Below are 26,513 nucleotides of genomic sequence, written 5' to 3'. Positions count from 1 at the left end.
CATAGTTTCAGTAAAATTGTGTCTTTCATAAATCTGGATCGAGGATGGATGGAACAGCGATCACTATAGCAACCGAATTGTCACAAAACTAAAGGACGCACACCAAACTTCCTGCTAAACGCATGTAAATTGCACATTGTGTGATCTCTCGGAGGGAGATGGATGCCGCTTGTTTTGTTTACATAAAGCGTCTTTTGATGTCCTGGAAGTTGTAAATTGCTTTGTATGGAGAAGAATAGAGGAAGAAGAAGCGGCTCTTTGTAAGTGACACGCACCTCCAAACCTTGAATCGCGCTCTCAACAATGTTGGCCTCGTTCCAAGACGTCTCCTGCCTGCCATCATTAATATTTCAGGAGGGAGCCGGCGCTCCTCATTAAGGTGCGGTCTGAACCGCGCGCTCTGTAATAATAACAAAGTGGATTTTCTGTAAGTCGGCATGGCGATAGGAGCCAGATTTTTTCTTTTTGGCTCCCTCTCCTGCCGCTCACCCATGCAGATCTGAGAATTAGACTTTTTTTTTTTTTTTTTACAAAAAGCTGGTAACACATGAGTGAACTTTAAGGGGACCTGTCACCACAAATTAACATATTCTAATTACAAAGCTCATCGGAAAAATTCATTATTTTTTTTTTTTTTTTTTTTAGGGTATTTCAGCCGATTGTTCCAGGAAAGCTTACATCCTAAGCTGTTAATCATCTGTCTTTTGTCTGCCATGCTTGTAAAATATGATTTGGGGTTTTATGCTAATTGGAGGTACACATACATGCTCAGGGCCGTCTTTAATATTGATTGGACCCTGGGCAAAAAGTTTCTTAGGGCCCCCCATGCAATTTCGCTCTCCACCTTCTCAGAGACATACAATAAATAGCAGCTAGACTTAAAATCAGTTTACTGTATCAGATCAGGCAGCGATTTGGTTGCCAGAGGTTACAGCATATCATTACTGCTTACTGACTGGTTGATAGAGGTTACAGCACTCCTTAAAGAAGGGGTTGTAAAGGTAAATATTTTTTCACCTTAATGCATTCTATGCATTAAGGTGAAAAAACATCTGACAGTGCCGGGCGCCCCCCCCCCCGTTTTACTTACCTCACCCCTCGAAAGTCCCACGCTTGTCCCCCGACATCCTTTCCACCGTTCAGCCTGGCCGCTGATTGGCTGGAGTGGATGGATGGAAAGCAGCGCAGCCATTGGCTCGCGCTGCTGTCAATCACATCCACTGACGTGGAGCGCCGGGGGGTGGGGCCGTGTGATACAGCGAGCGGCTATAGCCGACGGCTGTATTATGGGAGCGTGCCCCCCCAGATGCTTCTCACCATGCGAGCTCCCTCGCATGAACGTAAGAAGCACCTGCAGGAGGAAGCCGAGACAGCCGCCGAGGGACCCTAGAAGACCAGGTTCGGGGCCACTCTGTGCAAAATGAGCTGCACGGTGGAGGTATGTATAACATGTTTGTTATTTAAAAAAAAAAAAAAAAAAAAATTCACTTTACAATCCCTTTAAGGCTCACTGATTAGTTGCTAGAGGTTACAGCACATTTCTGCTTGTTGATTGGCTGCTAGAGATTGCTGTACAGTAATACTGTTCACTGGTTGCTATAGGTTACAGCACATCTTCTCCTCACTGCAGGGGGGCATGATATACCTATGAATGCTGCCTTTATTTACATATGAATGCTGGGTATTTACATGTAAACACAGCAGGTGAGTCATCTGTACACAACAATAGGGCCGAGCTGGGCAGCATTAGTAGCAGCACTTCACACTGAGATATCGGGACACAGTACAGGACTAAAACTTCAAGGGACGAGGGAATGTAAACTGGGATAGTTGGCAAATATGTGGCAGCTGCTTTGGGCCCCACAACAATGACAGGGCCCGGGGCAGCTGCCCCTTTTGCCCTGCCTTAAAGACGGCCCTGTGCACGCTGCAATATGATCGTAAAATGTTTGTTTTTAAGATTAATCTGGTAATATGAGGATTTCAGCACCCGCCGATGTATTTTCAATCGGATGCGATTTGGAGGGGTTGGCTGTCTATGAATAGACAGCCAGGATAGACAGGATATGATAGACAGCACATTGTGGGGTTCATGCTAGGCGTTCGCGTTGCTTCAAAAGATTGAAACCTCATGTAGAGTGAGGAGGCGTTTGAAGCCTTTCAATGCCTCCCATTCAAGTCTATGGTAATTCTCCACAAACGCTATGGCAGGTGGTGTTCGGTGCCGAGTTGGTGCAGTTGAGACGCTGCAAAATTTTGTCTGTTCATTTCTGTCACTTTCCATTGTGGAGCAGTTTTTAACGCTCATCAAACGCTACGAAACCCTGCATAGGGCGTTTAGGGAGCGTTTTTAATGGACGCCTGTCTGACGCCCATACTAATATAAACTAGGGCTGTGGAAATGAAAGATTAATTCCTCGATTTAATCCTTTCTTTTTTTTTTGATCGCTCAAAATTCTTTTGATCGGTACTCACCTCTCCGCCGGCTTCCGGGTCTTCAGGGCGTTCCTTCGGAGATCCGGTGACGTCACGGACATCGATTGGTGACAGCCACACAGGGAAGCACGGGGAGAGGTTTGTTTACCCAGACCTCTCCTCATTCTTCAGTGATCGGGTCCGCTGGTCCCACAGTCACGGAGCTCAGGGTCGGGAGCGCGCCGCTGGCAGCGCGCTCCCAACCCACGGCTGGGCACTTAAAGCGCAACGTACAGGTATGTGCTTGTGCCATTCTGCCAAGGTACATCGAAGGTAGGTTCAGACACCGTCTGCTAGACAGTACAATCACTATGCCAATGTCACTTACAATAGAGTTCTGTACTACTAGACTGGGATTAAAGTGTTTGTAAGGCAGAAGGGTTTTTATTTTTTTATTTTTATTTTTTTATCTTAATGCATTGTACAGGGATAGGGACAATTGTAGACACTGAGGTTGAACTGGATGGACTGGTGTCTTTATTCAACCTTACTAACTATGCAACCTTATAAGTACTCAAATTCTATTAGGATGACAAGATGCTCTCCTGTTTTGCTAATTGGACAGAGAGAAATGGAAGAAGACAATGTAGGAAGGAAAGGGGGAGAAGCGGGAACTCATATGAGCTTTAATATGTTAAAGCTCAACTTTTTAATTGGCTTTTTAAAAAGTGAGGCTTTGAAGATATTACAGAGATCGAGAAGAAAAAAAAATAAAAAATCTCTATGCGCTTCAATACTCTCCTTCAGAGTTGTCCTCTGCAGTGCCTCTTGTCCCCCAACATATGCTGCCAGTCTTCCGGGCTGTATAATTCAACCCTCCTCCTGTGAGCCCAGGCTGTCATGGACACTTCCCGTCATGGGCTGTACTGTTTTTTAATTAATTGGATTCCGCTTCTTCCAATCGTGGATGGTTCCGTGTCACGTGGGCGTTGCCAAGGACTGGTCTACATGCAAAGTGTGCCTCAGAACACCCGCTCCTCCATACTGACATCCACCCATGAAGGCGGTTTTGGTATTTGCAGAAATCGGGGGGGATATGCAATTAGTGGACCTCCAGCTGTTGCATAACTACAAGTCCCATGAGGCATAGCAAGACTCTGACAGCCACAGGCATGACACCCAGAGGCAGAGGCATGATGGGCCTTGTAGTTTTGCAACAGCTGGAGGTCCGCTAATTGCCTATGCCTGGCATAAATCCTCATGAGCGCTAACCCACTGCTTGCATCATGGCTGATGTCTGTTGAGTGGAGTACATGCGCAAGGTGCTGCGATGTTTACAGTGGGGGCAAATAATTATTTGATCCCCTGCAGATTTTGTAAGTTTGCCCACTTACAAAGAAATGAAGGGTCTTTCATGTTTATCACCTGTGTATTTTAAATGATAGAGGCAGAATATCAATGAAAAACCCAGAAAAAAAAAAACGCACAAAAAAAAAATGCTATAAATGAAGTTGCAGTTCAGTGAGCAAAATAATTATTTGATCCCGTAAGGAAAACATGACTTAGTGCTTGGTAAAGACCCCCTTCTTTTTTTTTTTTTTTGGCAAGCACAGATGCAAGACCTTTCTTGTAGGTGGTGATCAGGTTTGCACCCATCTCGGGAGGGATTTTGGTTCACTCTTCTTTACAGCTCTTTTCTAAATCCATAACCACTTAAGGACCGCCTCACGCCGATGTACGTCGGCAGAATGGCACGGCTGGGCACAAGCACGCACCTGTACGTTGCTTTTTAAGTGCCCAGCCCTGGGTCAGGAGCGCGTCGCCGGTCCTGTGCTCCGTGGCCGAGGGACCAGTGGACCCGATCGCCGCTGGTGTCCCGCGATCGGGTCACAGAGCTGAAGAACGAGGAGAGGTCTGTGTAAACAAACCTCTCCCTGTGCTTCCTAGTGTGGCTGTCACCGATCGTCTCTAACCTTTTTATAGGGAAGGACGATCAGTGACTTCACATGCCAGGCCACACCCCCTACAATAAAAAAAAAACACATAACGTCATACATAACACCTACACTGCCCCCTAGTGGTTAACTCCTTCACTGCCAGTGTCATTTACACAGGAATCTGTGCATTTAAATAGCACTGATTGCTGTATAAATGACAATAGTCCCAAAAATGTGTCAAAAATGTCTGATGTGTCCGCCATAATGTCGCAGTCACAATAAAACTCGCTGATCGCCGCCATTACTAGTAAAAAAAATATATTATTAAAAATGCTATAAAACTATCCCCTATTTTGTAAACACTATAACTTTTGCGCAAACCAATCAGTAATCGCTAATTGCGTTCTTCTTTTTTTTTTAACCAAAAATATGTAGAAGAATACGTATCGGCCTAAACTGAGGAAAAAAAATGTTTTTTTATATATTTTAAGGGGATATTTATTATAACAAAAAGTAAAAAATAATGCTTTTTTTTTTTTCAAAATTGTCGCTCTATTTTTGTTTATAGCGTAAAAAAAATAAAAACTGCAGAGGTGAGCAAATACCACCAAAACAAAGCTCTATTTGTGGGAAAAAAAGGACGCCAATTTTGTTTGGGAGCCACGTAGCACGACCGCGCAATTGTCAGTTAAAGCGACGCAGTGCCGAATCACAAAAATAGGCTTGGTCCTTTTGGCTGCAATTTGGTCCGGGGCTTAAGTGGTTAAATGATAGAGGCAGAATATCAACCAAAAACCCAGAAAAGAAAAAAAACACACAACAAATGCTATAAATGAAGTTGCAGTTCAGTGAGCAAAATAAGTATTTGATCCCCAAGCAAAACATGGTGATTGGTAAAGAAACCCTTTTTTTGGCAAGCGCAGAGGTAAGACCTTTCTTGTAGTTGCTGACCAGGTTTGCACCCATCTCGGGAGGGATTTTGGTCCACTCTTCTTTACAGCTCTAAATCCTTAAAGCGGAGTTCCACCCAAAAAATGGAACTTCTGCTTTTCCGGGTTGCAACTGTAATCCCAATGTGAAACCCCGAGTGCTTTCACACTGAGATCCCTTTCAAACTGGAGCATTTTTTAGCTTAAAAAAAAAAAAATTAAAAAAAAGCGCATGTAAACCGCCTGAATGAAGCCACAACTGCAATCCCAATGTGAAAGCCAGAGTGCTTTCACACTGAGGCGCTGTGCTGGCAGGGCGTCAAAAAAAAAGTCCTGCAAGCAGCTTTTTTTTGGAGCGGTGAATACACGGCTCCTAAAGCGCCCCTTCCCATTGAAATCAATGGGAAGTGCCTGCAAAGCGCCTGAAAATCGCTTTTGGCAGCAGTGCTTTGTGGGCGCTTTTAACCCTTTATTTGGCCACTAGCAGGGGTTAAAAGTGCCCCAATAGCGCTCGGAAAAAAACGCTGGTAAAGCGCTGCTAGTTTAAGCGGCACTTTACGATCGTTTTTCGGGCGCTGACATTGTGAAAGGGCTCTTAAAGCACTCGGCTTTCACATTGGGATTGCAGATGAGGCTTCTTTCAAGCGCTTTACAGGTGCTTTTTTTTTTTTTTTTTTATTAACGCTAAAGCGCCAGAAAAACGCCCCAGTGTGAAAAGGGTCTAAGACTAAAAAGCGAAATTCACTGCCAAAATGAACACTGCTCCGCGCTAGGTGACGTGTCTCTGGATAGCCATGTGCATGCGCGTGCACCTGGCCCATGTTGAGATCAGACTATTCACCAAATATTTTTTAGACACACCTCGTATATATTTAAAAATTTGGTATGTTCATTACCCTGTTTCCCCGAAAATAAGACCTAGCGTGATTGTCGGTAATGGCTGCAATATAAGCCCTACCCTCCTCCAATAAGCCCTAGTTAAAGTCCTTGTAGGTCTTATTTTCAGGGGAAACAGAGTAGGTCTTATTTGGGTGGGTAGGGCTTATATTGCAGCCATCACCGACAACCATGCTAGGTCTTATTTTTGGGGGAAACGGGGTAGACGTGAAGAAGAAACGAGGAAATGCAAATTTATAAGCCCAACTTCGGCTTTAAAGCATGGGGTTTTATTGATTTTTGGATAGAGTAGGCAATAATCTGTGCTCTACATACACTGTAATCATTTTGTGCACTGTATTCCCTTTACACGTTCTTTCACTATTGGTGCCCCTTTCTAGTTTCCTCTTCTGGATCAAACTCGCTAGCTGCCTAATTTTAATTCACCCCGTTGATGGTTACCTGGAGCTAAACCGCGGCATCGCTGACTTTCAGCTATGGAATCTTTAAAGGCAAAGCCAATGATAGAGCCAGCGCGTGAATTTACTTCCCAAGTTAATGGTTGTTGTGTTCCCCGGGGGTGTACAGTCAGTGACTACATAATGAATGTGGTTGTAACCTGCTGTTTAATATTAATAGCCCAGGCAGCCTTATTTAATCAGCTAGACCCAGCACACATTCATTATGGAGTCATCCTGAATTGTTACACCCATGGGGGGAGATGGGGTAAGTAATAACTCGCTGAGTACCCAGACAGACGATCTTAACCTCTCCTGGCATTAATTGCTTCTCAGCTTTTATTTAAACAAAAAAAAAATGTACAATTTCCTTTTTATAGCCCAGCTAGTTTATATGTCATGGGCGATTGGTCATCAGGGGGATCTTAAAAAGCAATGTTAAGAGTCCTTGTGTACTTCCTTATTTTCAAGCTCTGATCGTGGACTTTTAAAAATATTAATGTAAATTACTGAGGAATTCATATTGGATAATTATGGGATATTATTGCATATGTTTACCATTTGCAGCCAGAAGGCGGCAGATTTTTTACACCCACGGCAGCAATTTTACTACTGTGTCGTGAATAGCCCCCCCGGTATATTTAAAGTTCCCATAACAGAAATGGACCTGACACTATTTATTTGTATTTGTAAAGGCCTGTTGGATAGAATGAAACAAAGTGAACCTGTCGAGAATGAAACCTGGTTGCTCACGTTGTTAAAAATGCTAGTTGCCTGGTGATTATGCTGAGCCGCTACTTTGTGTAACTGATCGGCCTTATTCACAAACTTATTTGTGAATTGGTATTGAAGGAAGAGGATCACCATGATGTTCACACCTTAGGCTTACCATTTAGGGTTGCCACCTGTCCAGGATTCACCCGGACAGTTCGGGTTTTGAATCGTGTGTCCAGGTTTCAGTCCACCTGAAACCCGGACACATTATTCAGACCAGGCTGTGGCTCCCTAAGTAACCAAGATAGTCGTACACAAATCTGTTGCCGTCCGGGAGCTGCGGGCAGCTGTTTGGGGGCAGGTTTAACTGAAGAGTGGGGTGATAATGTCAGCAAGAGAAATTTGGCCACACCCACCGTGTGCCAAGGCGCGCTCTGTGCGATACATTACTAATCTCCTTGGGGCACCCAAATGTATACCAGGTCTTTTATAATCTTATAGTGTTTACAGCAAAAAATAAAATAAAAAATTGCCCTGTGCTGCCAAAGTGTTCGGGTTTGGCTTGAAGAAAAGGTGGCAACCCTACTTGCCATATGAGTGACATTTTTCGATCTGTCCCAGAAATTGCTAAATTGGCATATTATCTTATGGCTACTTTTTAGTAACCCCCTGCAGTGCATTGCTTTTAAAGGGGGTTGTAAAGGTTTGTTTTTTTATTTTCTAAATAGGTTCCTTTAAGCTAGTGCAGGGGTAGGGAACCTCGGCTCTCCAGGTGTTTTGAAACTACAAATCCCATCATGCCTCTGCCTCTAGCATTAATGCTAGGGTCTTGCAATGTCTCATGGGAGTTGTAGTTTCAAAACAGCTGGAGAGCCAAGGTTCCCTACCCCTGAGCTAGTGCATTGTTGGTTCACTTACCTTTTCCTTCGATTTCCCTTCTAAATGTTTTTTTTTCTTCGTTTTCTTTGTCTGAATTTCTCACTTCCTGTTCCTCCTCAGTAAGCTGTTCTGGCTGACTAAACACCGCTCGGATGATGGTGTGAAGTTGACTGAGGAGAAACAGGAAGTGAGAAATTCAGACAAAAAAAAAAAACATTTAGAAGGGAAATCGAAGGAAAAGGTAAGTGGACCAACAATGCACTAGCTTAAAGGAACCTATTTAGAAAATAAAAAATGAACCTTTACAACCCCTTTTAATCCCCCTTCTCTTCTCCATTGTGTGTACTTACCTTCACTCCTCGCTGCTCTTTTTAGCTTCTGGGAGCAAGAAAATATTCTGTACATCCAGGTATGGAAGAGCAATGTACTGCAAAGCTTGTGCTTTGTGATTGGTCCAACTATGTCACATGGGTATAGAAAAAAGGGAAAACGCTGCGCTAAACCACAAAACTACGTGTAAAACAATGTGAAAAAATATGTATATACATACCCAATCTGTGGATAAACACAGCTAAGCTGCTGACACACGAACAAAATAAGTTTAAACAGAAATGTAAATATAAAGTGCAGCGCTAAGGTACAACTACACTTAAAAAATGTGTGTAAATAAAAAAATGTGAAGAGGTATAACCGTGATTAAAAGTCCAAAAAATTATATATATGAATGTCCACTGGTATCTATTCAAATCCAGGGTTTCTGATCTTCCAGCATCCAAAAACGCGGTCAATATTGCATCAAACTCCTATAACGTATCAAACAGAAGATGGGTACTCTTACCATGTATGTTGGACACATCTACCCTATGGCAATGAGTCATACACGCTCAAAGTGGCTGTGGTAGCTGAGGCCACTGGACATCCAGCTGGATCCTATTCCCCCTCCGAATGGATCCAATCCTTATCCATTACTGGATAGGGGGCTAAGGGTTAGGGTTAGGGTCATGGTTATTATTGGGCTTAGGATTGGGCTTAGGATTGGGCTTAGGATTGGGCTTAGGATTGGGCTTAGGATTGGGCTTAGGATTGGGCTTAGGATTGGGCTTAGGATTGGGCTTAGGATTGGGCTTAGGATTGGGCTTAGGTTTGGGCTTAGGATTGGGCTTAGGATTGGGCTTAGGTTTGGGCTTAGGTTTGGGCTTAGGTTTGGGCTTAGGTTTGGGCTTAGGTTTGGGCTTAGGTTTGGGCTTAGGTTTGGGCTTAGGTTTGGGCTTAGGATTAGGGTTAGGGCTTAGGGTTTCCCCTAGAAGAACAAGGTTAAGACTTAGGCATTGGAATAGGGACCTCCCCCAAAGGTCAGCAGGCGTGCCCCCACCCCAGAGGTCGTGTGTCGGGCATCTGCGGTTCCAAATTGCAGGTGGATCAACAGCCTGGGGCTCCGATTGTCAAGGCTTGGTCTGGGATGACTCAGCGAAGGCCAAAACATAAAATAATAAAAGCCCCACATCGTGTAGGTCAACTAGTGAAGGTTTATTATAGAAAATAGTATTTCAAGCATTTAAAAAACCATGAAGCCCCAGTAGAAGACTTTGCGGTCGAAACACGTACGGAAAGCATATTTCTGCTCCCCATATTGCTTTTCTTTTATTCGTATATCACGCAGTTTTTTTTTTATTCGTATCACCAGTTGTTTGGTGGTTTTTAATGCTTGAATATAACCAATATATAATAATATTAAAAAAAGTTCATCTATAATGTTGCAAAAAGATGTCCTGATAATTGCAAAAGTCCATCTGTAATATTCAATGAAATGAAATCGGGAGACCATCACCAGCACCCAATCACACTGACTCTTACCATCAGTACATGAGAGATGCGCAGAAAGCAAAACCACGTATGACCTTCCCCCGGGTTTCTCCCACTCCTCCAACTGATCCACCAATCCAGCGGAAGATCTTTCATCCAAATGAATCACCAAGTGGTACGCATTTAGATCATAGCCCAACCTTTATTTTACCAGGAGTACTCCAAAGCATTAGCGCAATGGTCAGGTGTAAAAAAAAAAAAAAAAAAAAAGATACTCTCATTGGGCAAACATCATGAAAATCTGAGCTGAGCTTTTTCCCAGGCGATTTGGATGCGTCTGTCATGCGTTTTTTACACGTGTAGATTCACATTTCAACGAGTTTTGAAAACATTTTGGCGTGTGTGTGTGTGTGTGTGTGTGTGTGTGTGTGTGTGCGCGTGTGCGCGTGTGTGCGTGTGTGTGCGTGTGTGTGCGCGTGCGTGCGTGTGCGCGTGCGTGCGTGTGTGTGCGTGTGCGTGCGTGTGCGTGTGTGTGCGTGCGTGTGTGTGCGTGCGTGTGTGTGTGTGTGTGTGCAAGCTCAGGCATTTTGGTTTTAGGGGAAGAGTAGAGCAGTTGTTTGGCACAAATAAAATAAAATAAAATTCCCTATGAATGCGTTTGCAATTTCCTAGCACTGAAAAATTCACTTTAATTTTTTTCCTTTTTTTTTAATATTTATTTTTTTCAACACATGTTCAAATGCACACCAGCGCGTTACATGCAACGCAATGCACGTTCATAATGCATGCGTTTTTGTGTGAATGAACCCTTAATCCGACCAGCCGTGGGTGGTGGCTGGTTAATGCTGAAATCGGAGGGTTAAAAGGAAAAGCGCCCCCCCGCCCCCGATACAAGCGTTCTGCTGGCGGCACGCCCCAGTAACTTTAAACGAGTCCCAAGTTCTTCTGAGGAACAAAAGTCCACTTCTTGGAGCAGATGGGACGGTGCTAGAAGTCGCTAAATTTATTATTACGTGGAGCAGGCCGTGTGCTACAGATGCTACAGCGACGTCTTGGCCCACAATAGAGAGACCTCTCGCCATCTGTTTATAAGCCAGGCTTGTGTGACTCCCCACAATGAAGCCTCAGATCTTTACTTTTTATTTTTCTTTCAACTTTCTAATCGGTGCGATGCCCCCCCTCCCCTTCGGGGGCCCCCCCTCCCCTTCGCGCCCCCCCTCCACCAAGCAAATCCAGCTGCTGCACAGGGCGACACTGCATACACAACCCGGCAACAGTCTGTTTTCATATTTTTAATGCCCCTGACATGACGTCGGCCATTTTGCAGCAGCTTTTGACCTGTGACCTGATGTAACTTTTCTCGCCTCCCCTCCAAGTTTGAAAAGCAGCTCCCAAGGTCCCCCTCATGGCAATAAGAACATAAAAGATGACCCGCCGAATGATGTAACCAAGGCGATGGCCGGGGGGGGGGGGCATTGCATAATAGAATCTGTGATTAATGGGGACAATGTGAGGGATTGCTGCATGACTGATGGAGCTGTGGAGACCGCGCTGCTCTGAGAACAGGTGTCTGGGCCTTGTCACCCCCCTCCCCCAGCCTACAAAGGGAAATGGTGTATTTACAGCCTTGACTGACAATGTGGTGATGTCTCTCGATTAGAACATTCTCAGCTTTCTCTGGTCGCTAATACTTTGTGTTCTTTTTTTGTCAGATTTGGAAGAACGAAGGAGAAGAATATGAAGCGGAAGGTAAGGAAATTATTGGACAGCTGTTGGTTTTTACACTTGTTTGCAGTAAAAATAGATGGTCGAACTACATTTTTACCCCCCCCCCCCCTTAAAGACATAGTCCACCTTTACAAAAAAAAAAACTGCCTATGATAAAAACAATTGTGGCAGCTTTGACCAAAGTTGAACCACTTAAGACAAGTGCTTACAAGTTAAAAGCCATTTTAGAAACAATTCTAGAAAATTAATTAGAACCCACGTTTTTTTTTCTAACACCCTAGAGAATAAAATGGCGGTCATTGCAATACTTTTTGTCACACTGTATTTGCACAGCGGTTTCACAAGCGCACTTTTTTTGGAAAAAATTCACTTTTTTAAATAAAAGAAATAAGACAACGGTAAAAATTGGCCCATTTTTTTTTTCTTTAATAGTGTGAAAGATGATACGCCGAGTAAATTGATACCCAACATGTCACGCTTCAAAATTGCGCCCGCTCGTGGAATGGCGTCCAACTTATACCCTTAAAAATCTCTATAGGCAACGTTTAAAAAATTCTACAGGTTCCATGCAGTGGCGGCTGGTGAAGTTTTAGGCGGGGGGGGGGGGGCGCTAGACCTTGCCCTTTCTTTTTGACCCCTCCCACTGGGTGAAAATGGGCGTGATTTCTGTGAAATGGTGGGCGTGGCTCTAAGGTTGGTGTGGTTAGTGTCTGAGGTGAATGAGGGACGGAGGGAGAGGGATGGAGGGACAGCAGGCCCAGATCCTACACAACGATAGAAATATGTGTATTCTAGAAAGTTTAACAATCAGCAGATAAAGATATTCCAATCACCTGGTGTTAGCACTTCAATCATCCCGGCACCATGGTTGATATGGTGTCAGGATGATTGAAACGCATTGTTTCTATTATAACATTGTAATATAAAATGAAATCATTCAACTCCCCATAATGTAGAATCAGTGGGAGCCCTGAGCGTGTCACTAGCCACGTCGCCTGCCACCAGATGCCATCAGGTGCCCCCAGCGGAGTCCCTCCTTGCATGCAGCCTGTGTCCCACCAAATTGCAGCAGCCTGTGTCCCACCAAATTGCAGCAGCCTGTGTCCCACCAAATTGCAGCAGCCTGTGTCCCACCAAATTGCAGCAGCCTGTGTCCCACCAAATTGCAGCAGCCTGTGTCACCACCAAGTCGCAGCAGCCTCACATCAAACCCTCCCTCACTTACCTTGCAGTGTGTTGTCCTCTCCAGCGATGTCTCCCGTGGAGAGGTCCGTCCTCTCATACTTCCTGGTTCCTCTCTCCTGGGTGCAATTGGAGAGAGAAAACAGGAAGTGACATCATCTCATATGTCGGTCAAACCGCCCGGCCGTAGTAATATATACTACGAATGGGCGGAAGCTACCCGGTGCTTTAGAAATCGCCGCAAGGCAGGCTAAAGACCCAAAAATGAAGCGCTACGTCTGCAATCTCGTGATTGCATAGACGTGGTGCTTCCCATAGGTGCACTGTGTCCGGCGTCCGAACACAGTGCACTTACGGAACTTTTTTGACTGTCTGAAAGGGAGGGGTTTGTGACACCCAGGCGCCCCCTATGGACAGGCCGCCCCTGGTTGCCTATTTTGAGTTACAGAGGAGGTCTAGGGCTAGAATTATTGCTCTCGCTCGAACAGTCGCAGCGATACCTCACGTGTGGTTTGACCACCGTTTTCATAAGCGGGCGCTACTCATGTATGCAGTCGCTTCTGCGTGCGAGCTCGTCGGGACAGGGCACTTTAACCACTTAAGCCCCACACTATTTTGCTGGCCAAAGACCAGAGCACTTTTTGCAATTCGGCACTGCATCGCTTTAACTTCTACATATTTTTGGTAAAAAACTACTAGTAATGGTGGTGATAAAGCGATTTTTTTCTTTATTTTTTTTCTTTAATCGTGACTGTGACATTATGGCGGACACATCGGACAATTTTGCCATGCTTTTGGGACCATTCACATTTATACAGCGATTAAAATTGCATTAATTACTGTGTAAATGTGACTGGCAGTGAGGGGTTTAACACTAGGTGTCGCTGTTAAGTGTGTCCTAGGGATGTGCTCTAACTGTGGGGGGGGGGGGGGGGGGCAGCGGGGCGCTATGTGTGACACATCGCTGATTATAGCTCCCGACACTGTCACTAGGCAGAACGGGGGAAATGCTTGTTTACATTAGCATCTCCCCGATCTTCCTCTCCGTGAGACGATCGCGGGTATCCCCGCGGACACCGAGTGCGCAGGACCCGCGACCCGACACGCGGAGCTCCCGGCCAGCGCACGCGATGGCACGGGCGGCAAATCCACAGGGACATGCAGGTAAGCCCATTTGCCCAGCCGTGCCATTCTGCCGACGTACATCGGTCTGTGCCGGTCAGGAACTGGTTAAAAAAAAAAAAAAGCAGAAACTAAGATTTTTTTTATTTCTTCAAAATTTTTTGTTCAGCAAAAAAATAAAAAACCTAGTGACAATTAAATACCACCAAAAGAAAGCTCTGTCTCCAAAAAAAATAAATGAGAGATTGGGTACAGTGTTGCGTGACCGCGCAATTGGTCATTCAAAGTGCGACAGCGCTGAAAATTAGCCTGGGCAGGAAGGGGGTGAAGGTGCCCGGTAGGCAAGTGGTTAAATGAATCTCTTTGCCTCTTGTCATGTCTGCACAGTTGACCCGGGTAGACTCCTAGGGGGGCCATTCCTGAACACCCCACCCCCCCCCCCCCCCCCGTATTGGGAGATATCCTAATGGAATTCAATTCTGTAGATTAAATCGCAGGCACAGCAAGGGGTAAGATTTGGATCAAGGAATGTAAAGCCTGCGGCAGGTACCAGTTGGAGCAGGAAGAGCCTGGAATTATGGCAGGGACTTGGAGTATTCAGGATTTATAAGAAGCCCGGGCTCCACCTAGACCTGCAATATCCCCTGTGCGTGAAATGCCCATTGAAGCAGCTCTGAGGTTTAGGGACTGATGTGAATTGATCTGTGTGTACTTTGTAAAACACTGATTTGTAGAGGAAACAAAGGAATAGAAAAAAATAAATAAAAGAAATCCCAGCAGGTAAAATCCAATACATTGACATACTCTGTAAGCAGACTGGTTAAATATTAGACACTAACGAGGTCTGGGTCATTGTGCGGTTCTAGTTTGGAATAAATCAAAGCGTGTGCTGATTAGCCAAACAATGCGAAGGCCGCTCAGTAACGGCATCTTCTGGTTTCCATGCACCTTGGATAGAATGTAGCAGAGCTACTCTCGCACAATTAACCTGGAGTACTTTTGTGTTTGGAAGAGTCATGTTGCCAGCGCAGAAAAGTAATTGCCTGGAACGCGGCTCCGGGGTTCCGTCTGCACCGGATCGTTTTTCAGGCCGTTTACGTATCTGAATTGCCCTTCGTTTTCAGCTTCACTAATCCCCCCGCATTGTTTCTGTTCATGTATAATTTAATAAGGCCACTACATCTCCTCCAGTTACAGGATTATCGGGGATCAAATTATGTTCAGATATGGTGAGGTCGCTTTAATTTAAACGCCAGAGATATTTAAAGCTGAACTCTTGGAAGATATAAAGGACACAAATCCGTGCGGCTCTGTATTCGTTAATACATAATTAAAAGCTTAACTTCGGACACAAAAGCTTACATTTTAAATATATAATTGAATGGCCGCAAAGGATAGAAAACCACTCTGTGTGCACCAAACCCAGATATTGCCATATAAAAGTAGTGTTTATTACTGAAAAAGTGTTGCGCTATCAATATGAAGTGCATAAACCTACAACACTAAATCACGTAAAACATTTATAGACAATTTAAAAACTATAAACAATAATGTATAAAGAATAATGTGGGTAGTTATGGCGCTCCACTCAAACTTCAAATGACCAATAATATTAGTATAAGAGAAAAAGTAAAATAGTTAAAGAATACTTCACTTAAGACCAATCATGTATGATAATAAACCGCGATATATAAAAAAAAATATATAGAAAAATATAACACTGTGTAACACTATATAAACAAGAATGTGTTAGCCCTTGTACACACGGTCGGAGATTCCAATGGAATGTGTCCGATCGGACCGTTTTGTCGGATATTCCGACTGCGTGTGGTCTCCATCGGACTGTTAGTCGGAGTATCTGACAGACCAAGTTTTCCAACTTGTTGGTAAAATTTTCCGACAAAATGCTCCGATCGGACATAATCCGATCATGTGTAGAGAATTCCGATCGGACAAAGTGCCACGCACGCTCAATTCAAATTCCTACACCAAAGCTATTGGCTACCAGCCTGAACGTAGTCCTGTCGTAACGAAATAACGTCATCACGTCGGATTTTGCGTCAACTTTGTCCGACCGTTTGTATGCAACGGTTTTGGACAAAATCCGTTGGCCAAAATCCGACGGATTTGGTTGGCAGAATCTCCGACCGTGTGTACAAGGGCTAAGAGGAAGTAAACCCTGATGGGTGTTACTTCCTCTTTGTTTCCCTGCAAAGGTAAAGCATAATGGGCTACTAAGCATCGCATAGTAGTCCATTATGTGTCACCTGCAGGAGAAGCCCGCGATGTCCCAGTCTTCCTCGCTAGTAGCGAGCGTCCATTGTTCATCCCTCTTCCTTCCGGGGGGCCGCAATCTCCGGCACTCTGTGACTGACCGGAGTCGCGTGCCACCCGCTCGCGCATCGGGATCCAGATCTTGTTACCTCCACCCGATACACGCCAACGCTCTTCAATTGTGTCACTGTTTCTGTTTGCTGGTTGCTGTGTCTCTGCTACACACGCATCCACCTAATAAAACCAATGTAATACAGCGCTATTTAAAATTCGAATATTGACAAACCAAAAAAAATTGAAATGAAAAAAAATTCATGAAAAATAAAGCTGCAACCTAAATGTGAGATACCCCACAATTTCAAATACCAACTTTTCAAAAAGGCTGCGCTATAGTGATTCATTTCAATAGCTATGAGTATAAATAAATTAATCGTGCAAAAAAAACAAAACAAAAGATTGATTAATAAATAAATCCATAAATAATTGGTGCAAAAAATAAATATACAAAATATTAGTCCATTTCCAGCTAAACAACGTTTCTGCTTATGGTCTCCACCGTGATGTGCCACACCGCACCAATGAAAAAAGTGTCACCAAAGCTGCAGGAAAGAGCTTTCCACCACCAACAATACTGACGCTTACCAACTACACAGATCCCATCTCAGAGATCTAATATCGCCACTGTCAAATCCCTCCTCCTGGACCTGAGCTGCATGGAGGATGTATCCCTTTAGGCACTCTGTTCCAATTGCTGGTATATTCCTACGGCCACACCGCTCATTGCCAGTCACATGAATAAAGAAGGGGAATCGCCATAGTATAATATTGCCAGGATATTTTAATAAAATAAAGAATTGCACTTACATAAATCATAAAAGAACACGCATCCACCTGAGTGACCTCTGAACAGATTGGGTGCTGCTTCCCATCTGTGGGGGGTGCTCATTGTCTCCGCTCATATAGGTACCAATGGATTGGAAGTGTCGCCAAAGAACCTTCTTCATTAGGACTCGAGGTGTTGATTGGGATCAGATGATGGCGTTTCATTGTAGCAACTTGCTTTAACAATAAGAGCCGGTTCACACAGCGGGCGATGCGAGGCGACACGACTCGCCTCGCCTCGCTCTCGCCAGTCGCCCCCGTTCTGTACAATGGAACCGTTCTGAGAGGAGCGACTCGAGTCGCTCCGACTCAGAAAAAAGGTTCCTATACTACTTTTGGGCGACCTCGGGGCGACTTGCATTGACTTCTATACAGAAGTCATCTGCAAGTTGCCGCTGAGGTCGCGGCAGGTCGCGGCGAGGCAAGTCGGTGTCGCCTCGCATCGCCTGCAGTGTGAACCGGCCCTAAGAATCCATTTACTCTGAAACACTGCCCAACCTGTAACCTTTTAACGGCATGGTCCGAGCTAGAAACGGCACAGCGTGCCCTTTTTAACTCTGGCGCATGCACAGAAGAAATAACTGTACGGCGATTTGCAAATATCTCCTAGACCGTGCAGGTCTGGGAGATATTTCAAGCATCCACAGGTAAGCCTTAAAGTGGTTGTAAACCCTTTTTAAAAAATCCTGAAAAAAAAAAAATCATGCAAGACAAAGACATAATGAGCTAGTATGCATAGCATACTAGCTCGTTATGAATAACTTACCTGAGAACGAAGCCCCCGAAGCGGTCCTCCGTCTTCCTCTTCGCTGCTGCCATGGATCCTGGAGCGACTTCCGGGTCTGGCGGCTCTGGCGCTGTGATTTGTCGGAGCCGCAATGACGTCACTCCCGCGCATGAGCACGGGAGCCGATGCTCGCGCCATTTTGCCGCAATCTGCGGCCTGCCCCAGTGTGCCTGCGCGCCGCTGTCTACGGCGCATGTGCCATAGACAGCGGTGGCTGTCTTCGGGCAAATATCTCCTAAACCGTGTAGGTTTAGGAGATATTTCTTGGACCTACAGGTAAGCCTTAATGTAGGCTTACCTGTAGGTTAAAGTGGTTGTAAAGGGTTTACAACCACTTTTAAACCTTCATAAATAATCCAGTAAAGTCCATAAGAAACCAAATCCACCAAAAAAGAGACGCACTGTTGTGCAAAAAGTTCATTAATACTTGTATGTCAACAAAAATCCATATTTTAGTGTGGAGAGCAAAATCTTCAAACCCAAAAAGTGCACACCCAAATCTTAAAGTGGTTGTAAACCCTTTTTGTTGACTTTTACCTATAGTTAAGCCTAGAATAAGGCTTACCTTTTAGGTAGTGGAAATATCTCTTAAACGTGCGCCGTGTAGGCGATATTTCACTTGTAGTGCGCCAATGTCGTCATCGGCACATGCGCTGTGAAGAAACAGACCACCATGCCATTTCTCCCCCCCCTCCCCCCCAGCGTGTGCCGTGACCGACCGCTCCCGCACGCATGCACGGGAGTGACGTCACGCCACTCCAGCCAGGCACAGAGCCGGAGTCCATGGCCCTGGAAGGAAGATGGGCGAAGACGGCCTGCTCGGGACAGCGCGGGCTTCGTTTGCAGGTAAGTGTCGTATGCTTTTCATTTGCAGGCCTTGCGGGGATCAAAAGAGGAAGTAAGGCCCATCAGGGTTTACTTCCTCTTTAAGCCACTTACCAGATACTCTGATCCCAAGATAGGGGGTGGCTGCACTTCCCAGTATCCCTATGGCATGGATGGCTATCAGGAGCCAAGATTTCAGGATGGGTTACCATATTACCAGGGTGTCCAATAATGATGGGCTCGGCCGTGTTTTGGATTGTAACCGCCAGAAAGCCATCACTGCACACCACCAATCCTAGGCAGTGAGGCATTTTCTGGCCCGCAGCTCCACATGCACACACTTCTTATGATTGGCGGTGTGCAGTGACTGCTTTCTGGCGGGTACGATCCAATCATGCCTGAGCGCATCATTCGTGTTCCGCAGTGAGCTCAGCAAAAGGGAGAGACCAAGGAGGAACTTAGTATAGCAATTTAAAAATCCAGGCTTTTTTCGAAGGTTAAAACTACTTACAAGAAGGCAGGAGTAAAAATAAGCATATAAATTACATAGTTAGGTTGAAAAAAGTCACAAGTCCATCCAGTTCAACCTCAAAAGCAATAAATAAAAAATATCGTACAAACCAATATACCCAATTTTTTATGCCCAGAGGAAGGCAAAAAAAAATCCCCAGCAGAGCATGCTCGTCCCAGGAGTATAAATAATCACATGCAGACAGCCCAGCAGGTAGCTCCTCCTCACAAGTTTCGTTCAAAAGAACATTATCAAGGGAAAAAGGAGTATATAGAAGTAGTGTTGACCTCATCGCTGTGCTGTACATAGCCTGTGCAAAGAGCAAAGTTGTAGGAGGGATCCAGCAGGCTCCACCCACTACAGGTTGCCTGCAGGAAACTACAGGAAGGGGCGGAGACAAGACAAGACTGGAAGTCACCCTGCGCATGAAGGTAGCACAGCAGTGACCGGTATTCATCACAGGAATTTTCACTGGGTTACTGCAAAGATTTGTAAGAAATGCACACTGCTACACTTTTTTTGTGATGCTTTGCAGATGCCACTCTGGAGTTGTACCTTTTCAGTCATTGGTAATGTAAATGTTTGCTCCTCCCATGTGCAACTGATTTATAACTGGTCTGTTTTCTCTATATGAACAATCTCAATAAACCTTTATTAAACAAATACTCGCAGCACAGCAAGGTTTAAGAAAGCATACCCATCTCTTATCTTTAGACAATGTACAGTATTTGCTTATCCCGGAGTTCAGCTTTAAATGTGTTTTTTGCTGCAAGCAGTGTAAATACTTTAATTTGAAATGGTATCCGCCTCTTGAGAACCCCTATGCAGCAGAGCCCAGACTGGGAAGAGGGTCAAGCAGCATAAGGAGGCAGTCGGGTGTGCTGGAATGTTCATATGGTAACACAGAGTATGGTAAAAAGAGTTGCAGAGTAAGGCTGTTCATAGATGGGACGTTTTGGGCTGATCCAAACAAAGCACCGGTTCCCTCATTCATGCATTGGGTTAAACTGTATTTTGTAGTGGGTGCTTATTTTTTTATTTTTTTCTTGAATTGGGGTTACAAACGCTAGTCTGTAGTATACTAAAATTGGTAGCTTGCTTCAGGCACTGATTTTATGCACAAATGTTCTTAATTGGGTCAATCTTATGTGCTTTAGTTTGATAAACAGAAGTGTCATTGATTATATCCCTCTGTGTTGATTATATATATATATATATATATATATATATATATATATATATATATATATATATATATATATATATATATATATATATATATATATATATATATAATATGTGTGTGTGTATGTATGTACGTACACACACACACATATCTATATCTATATCTATATATATATATATATATATATATATATATATATATATACTGTATTTCTATATATTTAAACCAAACCAACTCGCAGCACTCACCAGCTCTGACTGTATTAATCTGATGACAAATGATCCAATAAGTTGGAGACGTCATGGGTGTAAACCTCACCCCAACTCAGCTTGAGTTGTAAGGAAATGTATTACTGTCTCATTTTAAAGTAATGTAGCAGCAAATTAAGCCAGCATGTCCTGTTGGGCTTTAGGTATCGCATCTAGTTCTTTGTTTTCATGTACCATAGCATGCTTTTAAACTGCTTTTTTTTCTATGTTTATATAGAACGCTTTTTCAAAAGTGAGGATGCTTCCCTATATACCGCTTAGGTTTTTAAGCTCTTGAATATTGGCGAGTTTGTTTTTTGGTGTAGGAGCGTTTGTGTTATTTTTACATTTTTTGTCATACATATTGGCATGGACACCTATACTATAAATTACTTGGTGCACATATACTGCACCCAAATATGGTAAAAGTAAGCAAGTTACGCATTTTGGCTTTTTATTTTTTTTCCCTATTGACCCCGATATTATGAAGTGCCTTATGGACTATATAAAACAAATCACACCAGTCCCTCGATCCACTCTTCCTTAGTTTACTCTTCAGAAACTAAAAAACAAAAATAAACTGATTTAAAATATGCCTTCTTAAGCTATGTTATCATTCCCTTTTTTTCTGATTTGCTTGCTTAAAATAAAATTGGAGCAGTGAATAAAGGATAGCCTGATAAAACATTGACACTTTGAGACTCTGGTTCACACTGGGACCTGGGTTCCGACTTGTGAGACCCCAAGTCTCATGACATGTGAAATCCCATGTTCGTCAATGAGAGTGGTCTTAATTAGCACTACTGAAGTCACTCTGACTTTAGAAAAGGTTTCTGTACTACTTCAAGTCGACACTTATCCGACTTGTGCCCATAGACATTAAAGGAAGCCGACGTCAAGTCAGATCCTCTTCTATATTTATGTGATTTGGATCCGACATTACAGGAAGATGACCTGAGCATTCTTTAAAAGTTCATCAAGGTAGTATTTAAGTCACACCGTCGCAGTAGTCTGAACCGAGCCTAAAAGTCAAAAATGGCCTAAGGTGTCCTTTTCGCAAATGTGGACCAGGAAATTACTTTTTCACCGTATTTAAAAAAGATGTGCCAAAGTTGTGTATATTTTTTTTTTATTTTTTTTTTTATAGCAGCTGAACAAAATAGTTGCATTTTTTGGTGACTTGTAGTTGTTTTTTTTTTTTTTTACCCATCAGGTCAGTTACGGTTTTGGAACCCAGATGACCTGAATGCTTCCCAGACCACACTGTCTCCTGATCAGGACTGGGTAGAAGAGAAGCTTCAGCTGATCTGCGAGGATCTTGGCATCACTAGAGATGGGCACCTACACAGGAAGAAACTTCTGTCCATCTGTGAGCAGTATGGATTTCAAAATCTGGACAAAGAGGTAAGCTGACCATTTGATGTGTGTTTTTTATTTTTTTTTTTATTTTTTTTTACATTTTGGTTGTAGAACTGGATCTGTGCCACAAAAATGTGTATACTTGGGAAAAATATTGGACCTAAGCCAGTTTGACAACCAAGGACCCCAACTACCACCTTGGTAATGTTGTTGATTGGGCCATCAATAACCAAGGTTCTAGCTTGGGTGTGGTACCTTTTTACGAAACTGTTTTTAAACTTGCCAAATATATTATCTGATGTTTGGCAGAGATGGATCAATGGGAAAAAAAAAGTTGCATCAGTTGTTTGGAAAAGCTATGGTGGATTTTAATGTTTGGGGGGTGGTGGGGAATATAGAAAGAAATGTGCCTAAGCATGGGGCCTACCGAGCCTAACCATGGGGCCTACCCCATTGTTAGGCACGTTGCCGGTTCACTTGCCCTGTGCAGGTCATGGGTCAGCTGACGCACATGGGAAGGTGTGAGGAGCAGGGATGCCTGCTGCTGGTGGACAATGAACAGAGCCAGGCAGAGCAGCAATGTTTTAATCCATCGGCAATAACGTGTGTGTATATGTATATGTGTGTGTGTGTGTATATGTATGTGTGTGTGTGTGTGTATATGTATGTGTGTGTGTATGTATATATGTATATATATTGTAAGGGATCTTCCCGGGGTAGGGTGTGTTTGGACACAGTTCACAGCAGACTTGGAATATATGAAGCAGATCTTGGCGTTTATTCGTGGTACAAACAGTCCAGCAAACAAAACATACAGCAACACCGTGCTTTCTAAGTACAACAAAATAAACAAAAGACCTAGCCCGGCTGGGCGCTTACTAACAGGTTCTTCTCACCTATCTGACATTTATAAAGACAGCGTCTTTTCGTCTGGATATCGCAGGGTGGGTTTTAGCTCCAGCAGTGTCTGTGCTTGCAGCTTCCTTCAACATACAGGCTGTTCATTCCCTGGCTGGGAGCAATCACCTGCAGGCCTTGCAGAGCCTTTACCTTCCCAGGCTAATTAGGATCAAAGCTCACCTGATCCCAAACCCAGAACTGGATCGGGGGATGTGGAATGACAGGTCCCTCTACCAAACCTACCTGCCATTCCATATAAACCCAGGCCCGGCAAAATTACTTAACCACTCAACAGCATATCGCTGCTGAGAAACTGATCCATCCTGGATTTACCATCTCACACTCTGTCGCAACCTAGGTGAGATGTACACCCCCTCGATCACTTCTCCAGTGACATGTCTACATATCCCCCCCCTCTTTTTCAGACCGGAGGGCTGAGCCTTTTGTCCCCACAGACAACTTACCCTCGACAATGCATCAGCATTTGCCTGTAATTTCCCTGGCCTGTGTTCCACAGTGAAATTAAAGTTTTGTAGGGACAGAAACCATCTAGTCACTCTTGCATTTCTCTCCTTGTTTAACTTCATCCATGTTAGGGGGGCATGGTCTGTCACCAACTTGAATTTCCTGCCTAGCAAGTAATACTTTAAAGCTTCTAGAGCCCACTTTACTGCCAAACATTCTCGCTCCACAATGGCATAATTTTTCTCGGCCGGGGTTAGTTTCCTACTCAAGTACGTCACTGGATGCTCCTCACCATTCACTACTTGTGAGAGTACTGCACCTAAGCCTGTGTTAGAGGCATCTGTCTGGACCAGAAATTCTCGCCTGAAATCGGGGGTGATTAACACAGGTGGTTGGCACAAGGCAGACTTAAGGCTTTGGAAAGCCTCCTCGGCCTCTGGGGTCCACGTGACCATTGCTGTCTTTCCGCCCTTTGTCAAGTCAGTTAGTGGAGCAGCAACTGAGGCAAAGTTCGGCACAAATCTACGGTAATACCCCGTAATACCCAGGAAAGCTCTAACCTGTTTCCTTGTCAGGGGTCTAGGCCAATTCTGTATTGCCTCAATCTTATTTAGCTGTGGCTTAATCAACCCTCTCCCAATAATGTAGCCCAGATATTTGGCCTCTTCTAGGGCTAGAGCACACTTCTCGGCATTTATGGTCAACCCCGCATCACTTATGGCATCCAACACGGCCTGTACCTTACAGAGGTGACTTTCCCAATCAGGGCTAAAAATGACCACATCATCGAGGTAGGCAGCTGAGTAATCACGATGTGGTCGCAGAATTAAGTCCATCAACCTCTGGAAGGTTGCAGGCGCTCCATGTAACCCGAATGGCATCACTACATACTGGAATAGTCCATCAGGGGTAGAGAATGCCGTTTTCTCTTTAGCCTCAGCAGACAGTGGAATCTGCCAGTAGCCCTTTGTGAGATCGAGGGTGGTTATGTACCTGGCGTTACCCAACTTCTCAATTAACTCATCTACCCTGGGCATAGGATACGCATCGAACTTGGAGATCTCATTCAACTTTCTGAAATCGTTACAGAACCTCCAAGTTCCATTGGGCTTTGGGATTAGCACAATTGGGCTGGACCATTCACTCTGGGACACCTCAATTACCCCCAGAGCAAGCATACGTTTTACCTCGGCAGATACGGCTTCCCTACGTGCCTCCGGTATCCTATAGGGCTTAAGGTTTACTCTGCTTCTAGGCTCAGTTTCAATGTGATGATGGATGAGGTGTGTACGCCCTGGGAGGTCAGAGAACTTGTTTTTGTTTTTCTGTAGAAATTCCTGAGCCTCCTGTTTCTGTGACACTGATAGAGTATCACCTACTTTGACTGGAGGGATTGGTTGTGACAAATTATTAACAGTATTTGTCGCCACCAAGGATTCCCTGTCTTTCCAGGGCTTGATCAAGTTTATGTGATAAACTTGGAAAGGCTTCCTTCTACCTGGTTGGTGCACCTTGTAGTTCACCTCACTGATCTTTTCAACAATTTCATAAGGACCTTGCCACTTCGCCAAGAATTTACTCTCAACAGTGGGGACTAGTATAAGGACCCTATCGCCTGGGTTGAATGTCCTGATTCTTGCGGACCGGTTGTAAATCCTACTTTGGGCCTCTTGAGCCCTCTGGAGGTGTTCCCTTACGAGGGGCATTACAGTGGCTATACGGTCCTGCATTTGTGCTACATGTTCAATAACACTCTTGTATGGGGTGGACTCATTCTCCCATGTCTCTTTTGCGATGTCCAGTAGACCCCTAGGGTGACGACCATAGACCAACTCGAATGGTGAGAACCCGGTGGACGCTTGGGGCACTTCCCTAATAGCAAACATGAGGTAGGGTAATAAATGATCCCAGTCACGACCATCTTTTTCCACCACTTTCTTCAACATATGTTTCAAAGTTTTATTAAATCTCTCCACCAATCCGTCCGTCTGGGGGTGGTATACAGAGGTACGGATGTGTGAGATTTTAAATAGTTTGCATAACTCCTTCATTACTTTCGACATAAATGGCGTACCTTGGTCAGTTAGGATTTCTTTGGGGATCCCAGTCCTAGAGAACATATAAAACAACTCACGTGCAATTGTTTTAGATGCAGTGTTTCTTAAGGGTACAGCCTCAGGATAGCGGGTCGCATAATCCATGACTACCAAAATATACTGGTGTCCTCTAGCTGACTTTACAATGGGACCCACTAAATCCATGGCAATACGCTCAAAAGGCACCTCTATAATAGGGAGCGAAACCAAAGGACTGCGAAAATGAGACACTGGGGCATTAACCTGACATGTGGGGCACGACTCACAGTATTTTTTAATGTCATCATATATGGCCGGCCAAAAAAATCTCTGGAGAACCCTCTCTCTCGTTTTGTCAGTCCCCAAGTGTCCCCCAAGAACATGGTTATGAGCCATGTCAAGCACCTGACGCCGGTACGGCTTAGGTACCAGAAGCTGTTCCACAATCTCATCCTTAATCTTATTGACTCTATAGAAAAGATCATTAGTCACCGAAAAATGTGGAAATCTTTTTTCAGCATCTGGTTCCTGAGGTACCCCATTCATAACAGTAACCTGCTCTCTCGCATTTTTGAGAGTGGGGTCCTGTAATTGTGCAGTCCCAAAATTATCGCTAGACACCTCTAAGTCTAGTATATTTTGCTCAGTGGGAGGATCCTCCTCCCCAACCAGGACCTGCAAAGGAAAACAATCATTTTCATCCTGCATACTTTTATCATTCACAGCGGACAAGGCAACCTCCTTAGAGGTATCCTCACTCCTTTTGGGGATTTCTCTTTTTTCCCAGAGAGCCCAGAATAACGGAAAATCGCGGCCCAATATTACATCATGCATGAGGTTTTTAACCACACCCACTTCATATTGTACGGTGCCTTGTTTAGTCCCGACTTTAGCCCGCACTATAGGGTACACTTTTGTATCACCATGTATGCACACAACACTCATATGCTTGTTAGGC

The 26,513-nt window shown here is 44.2% G+C and overlaps 1 protein-coding gene across 4 annotated transcripts in view; it reads left to right on the top strand.

The window, feature by feature from the left end:
• NIN (ninein) overlaps positions 1–26,513 on the top strand; it is a 230,668-nt gene that overhangs the window by 92,685 nt on the left and 111,470 nt on the right. For all 4 annotated transcript variants that reach the window (XM_077466782.1, XM_077466784.1, XM_077466783.1 and 1 more), the window contains exons 5-6: positions 11,724–11,760; positions 21,970–22,160. In XM_077466782.1, the coding sequence (XP_077322908.1) occupies positions 11,724–11,760; positions 21,970–22,160 (228 nt within the window). The remainder of the gene's footprint in view (positions 1–11,723; positions 11,761–21,969; positions 22,161–26,513) is intronic.

This window comes from Lithobates pipiens, unplaced genomic scaffold (genome assembly GCF_037356315.1).
Source record: "Lithobates pipiens isolate NorthernLeopardFrog02 unplaced genomic scaffold, aLitPip1_a1.2 Scaffold_37, whole genome shotgun sequence".
NCBI lineage: Eukaryota > Metazoa > Chordata > Amphibia > Anura > Ranidae > Lithobates > Lithobates pipiens.
Note: the sequence above shows the minus strand (reverse complement) of the source record. Positions and strands in the feature narration are given on the sequence as shown.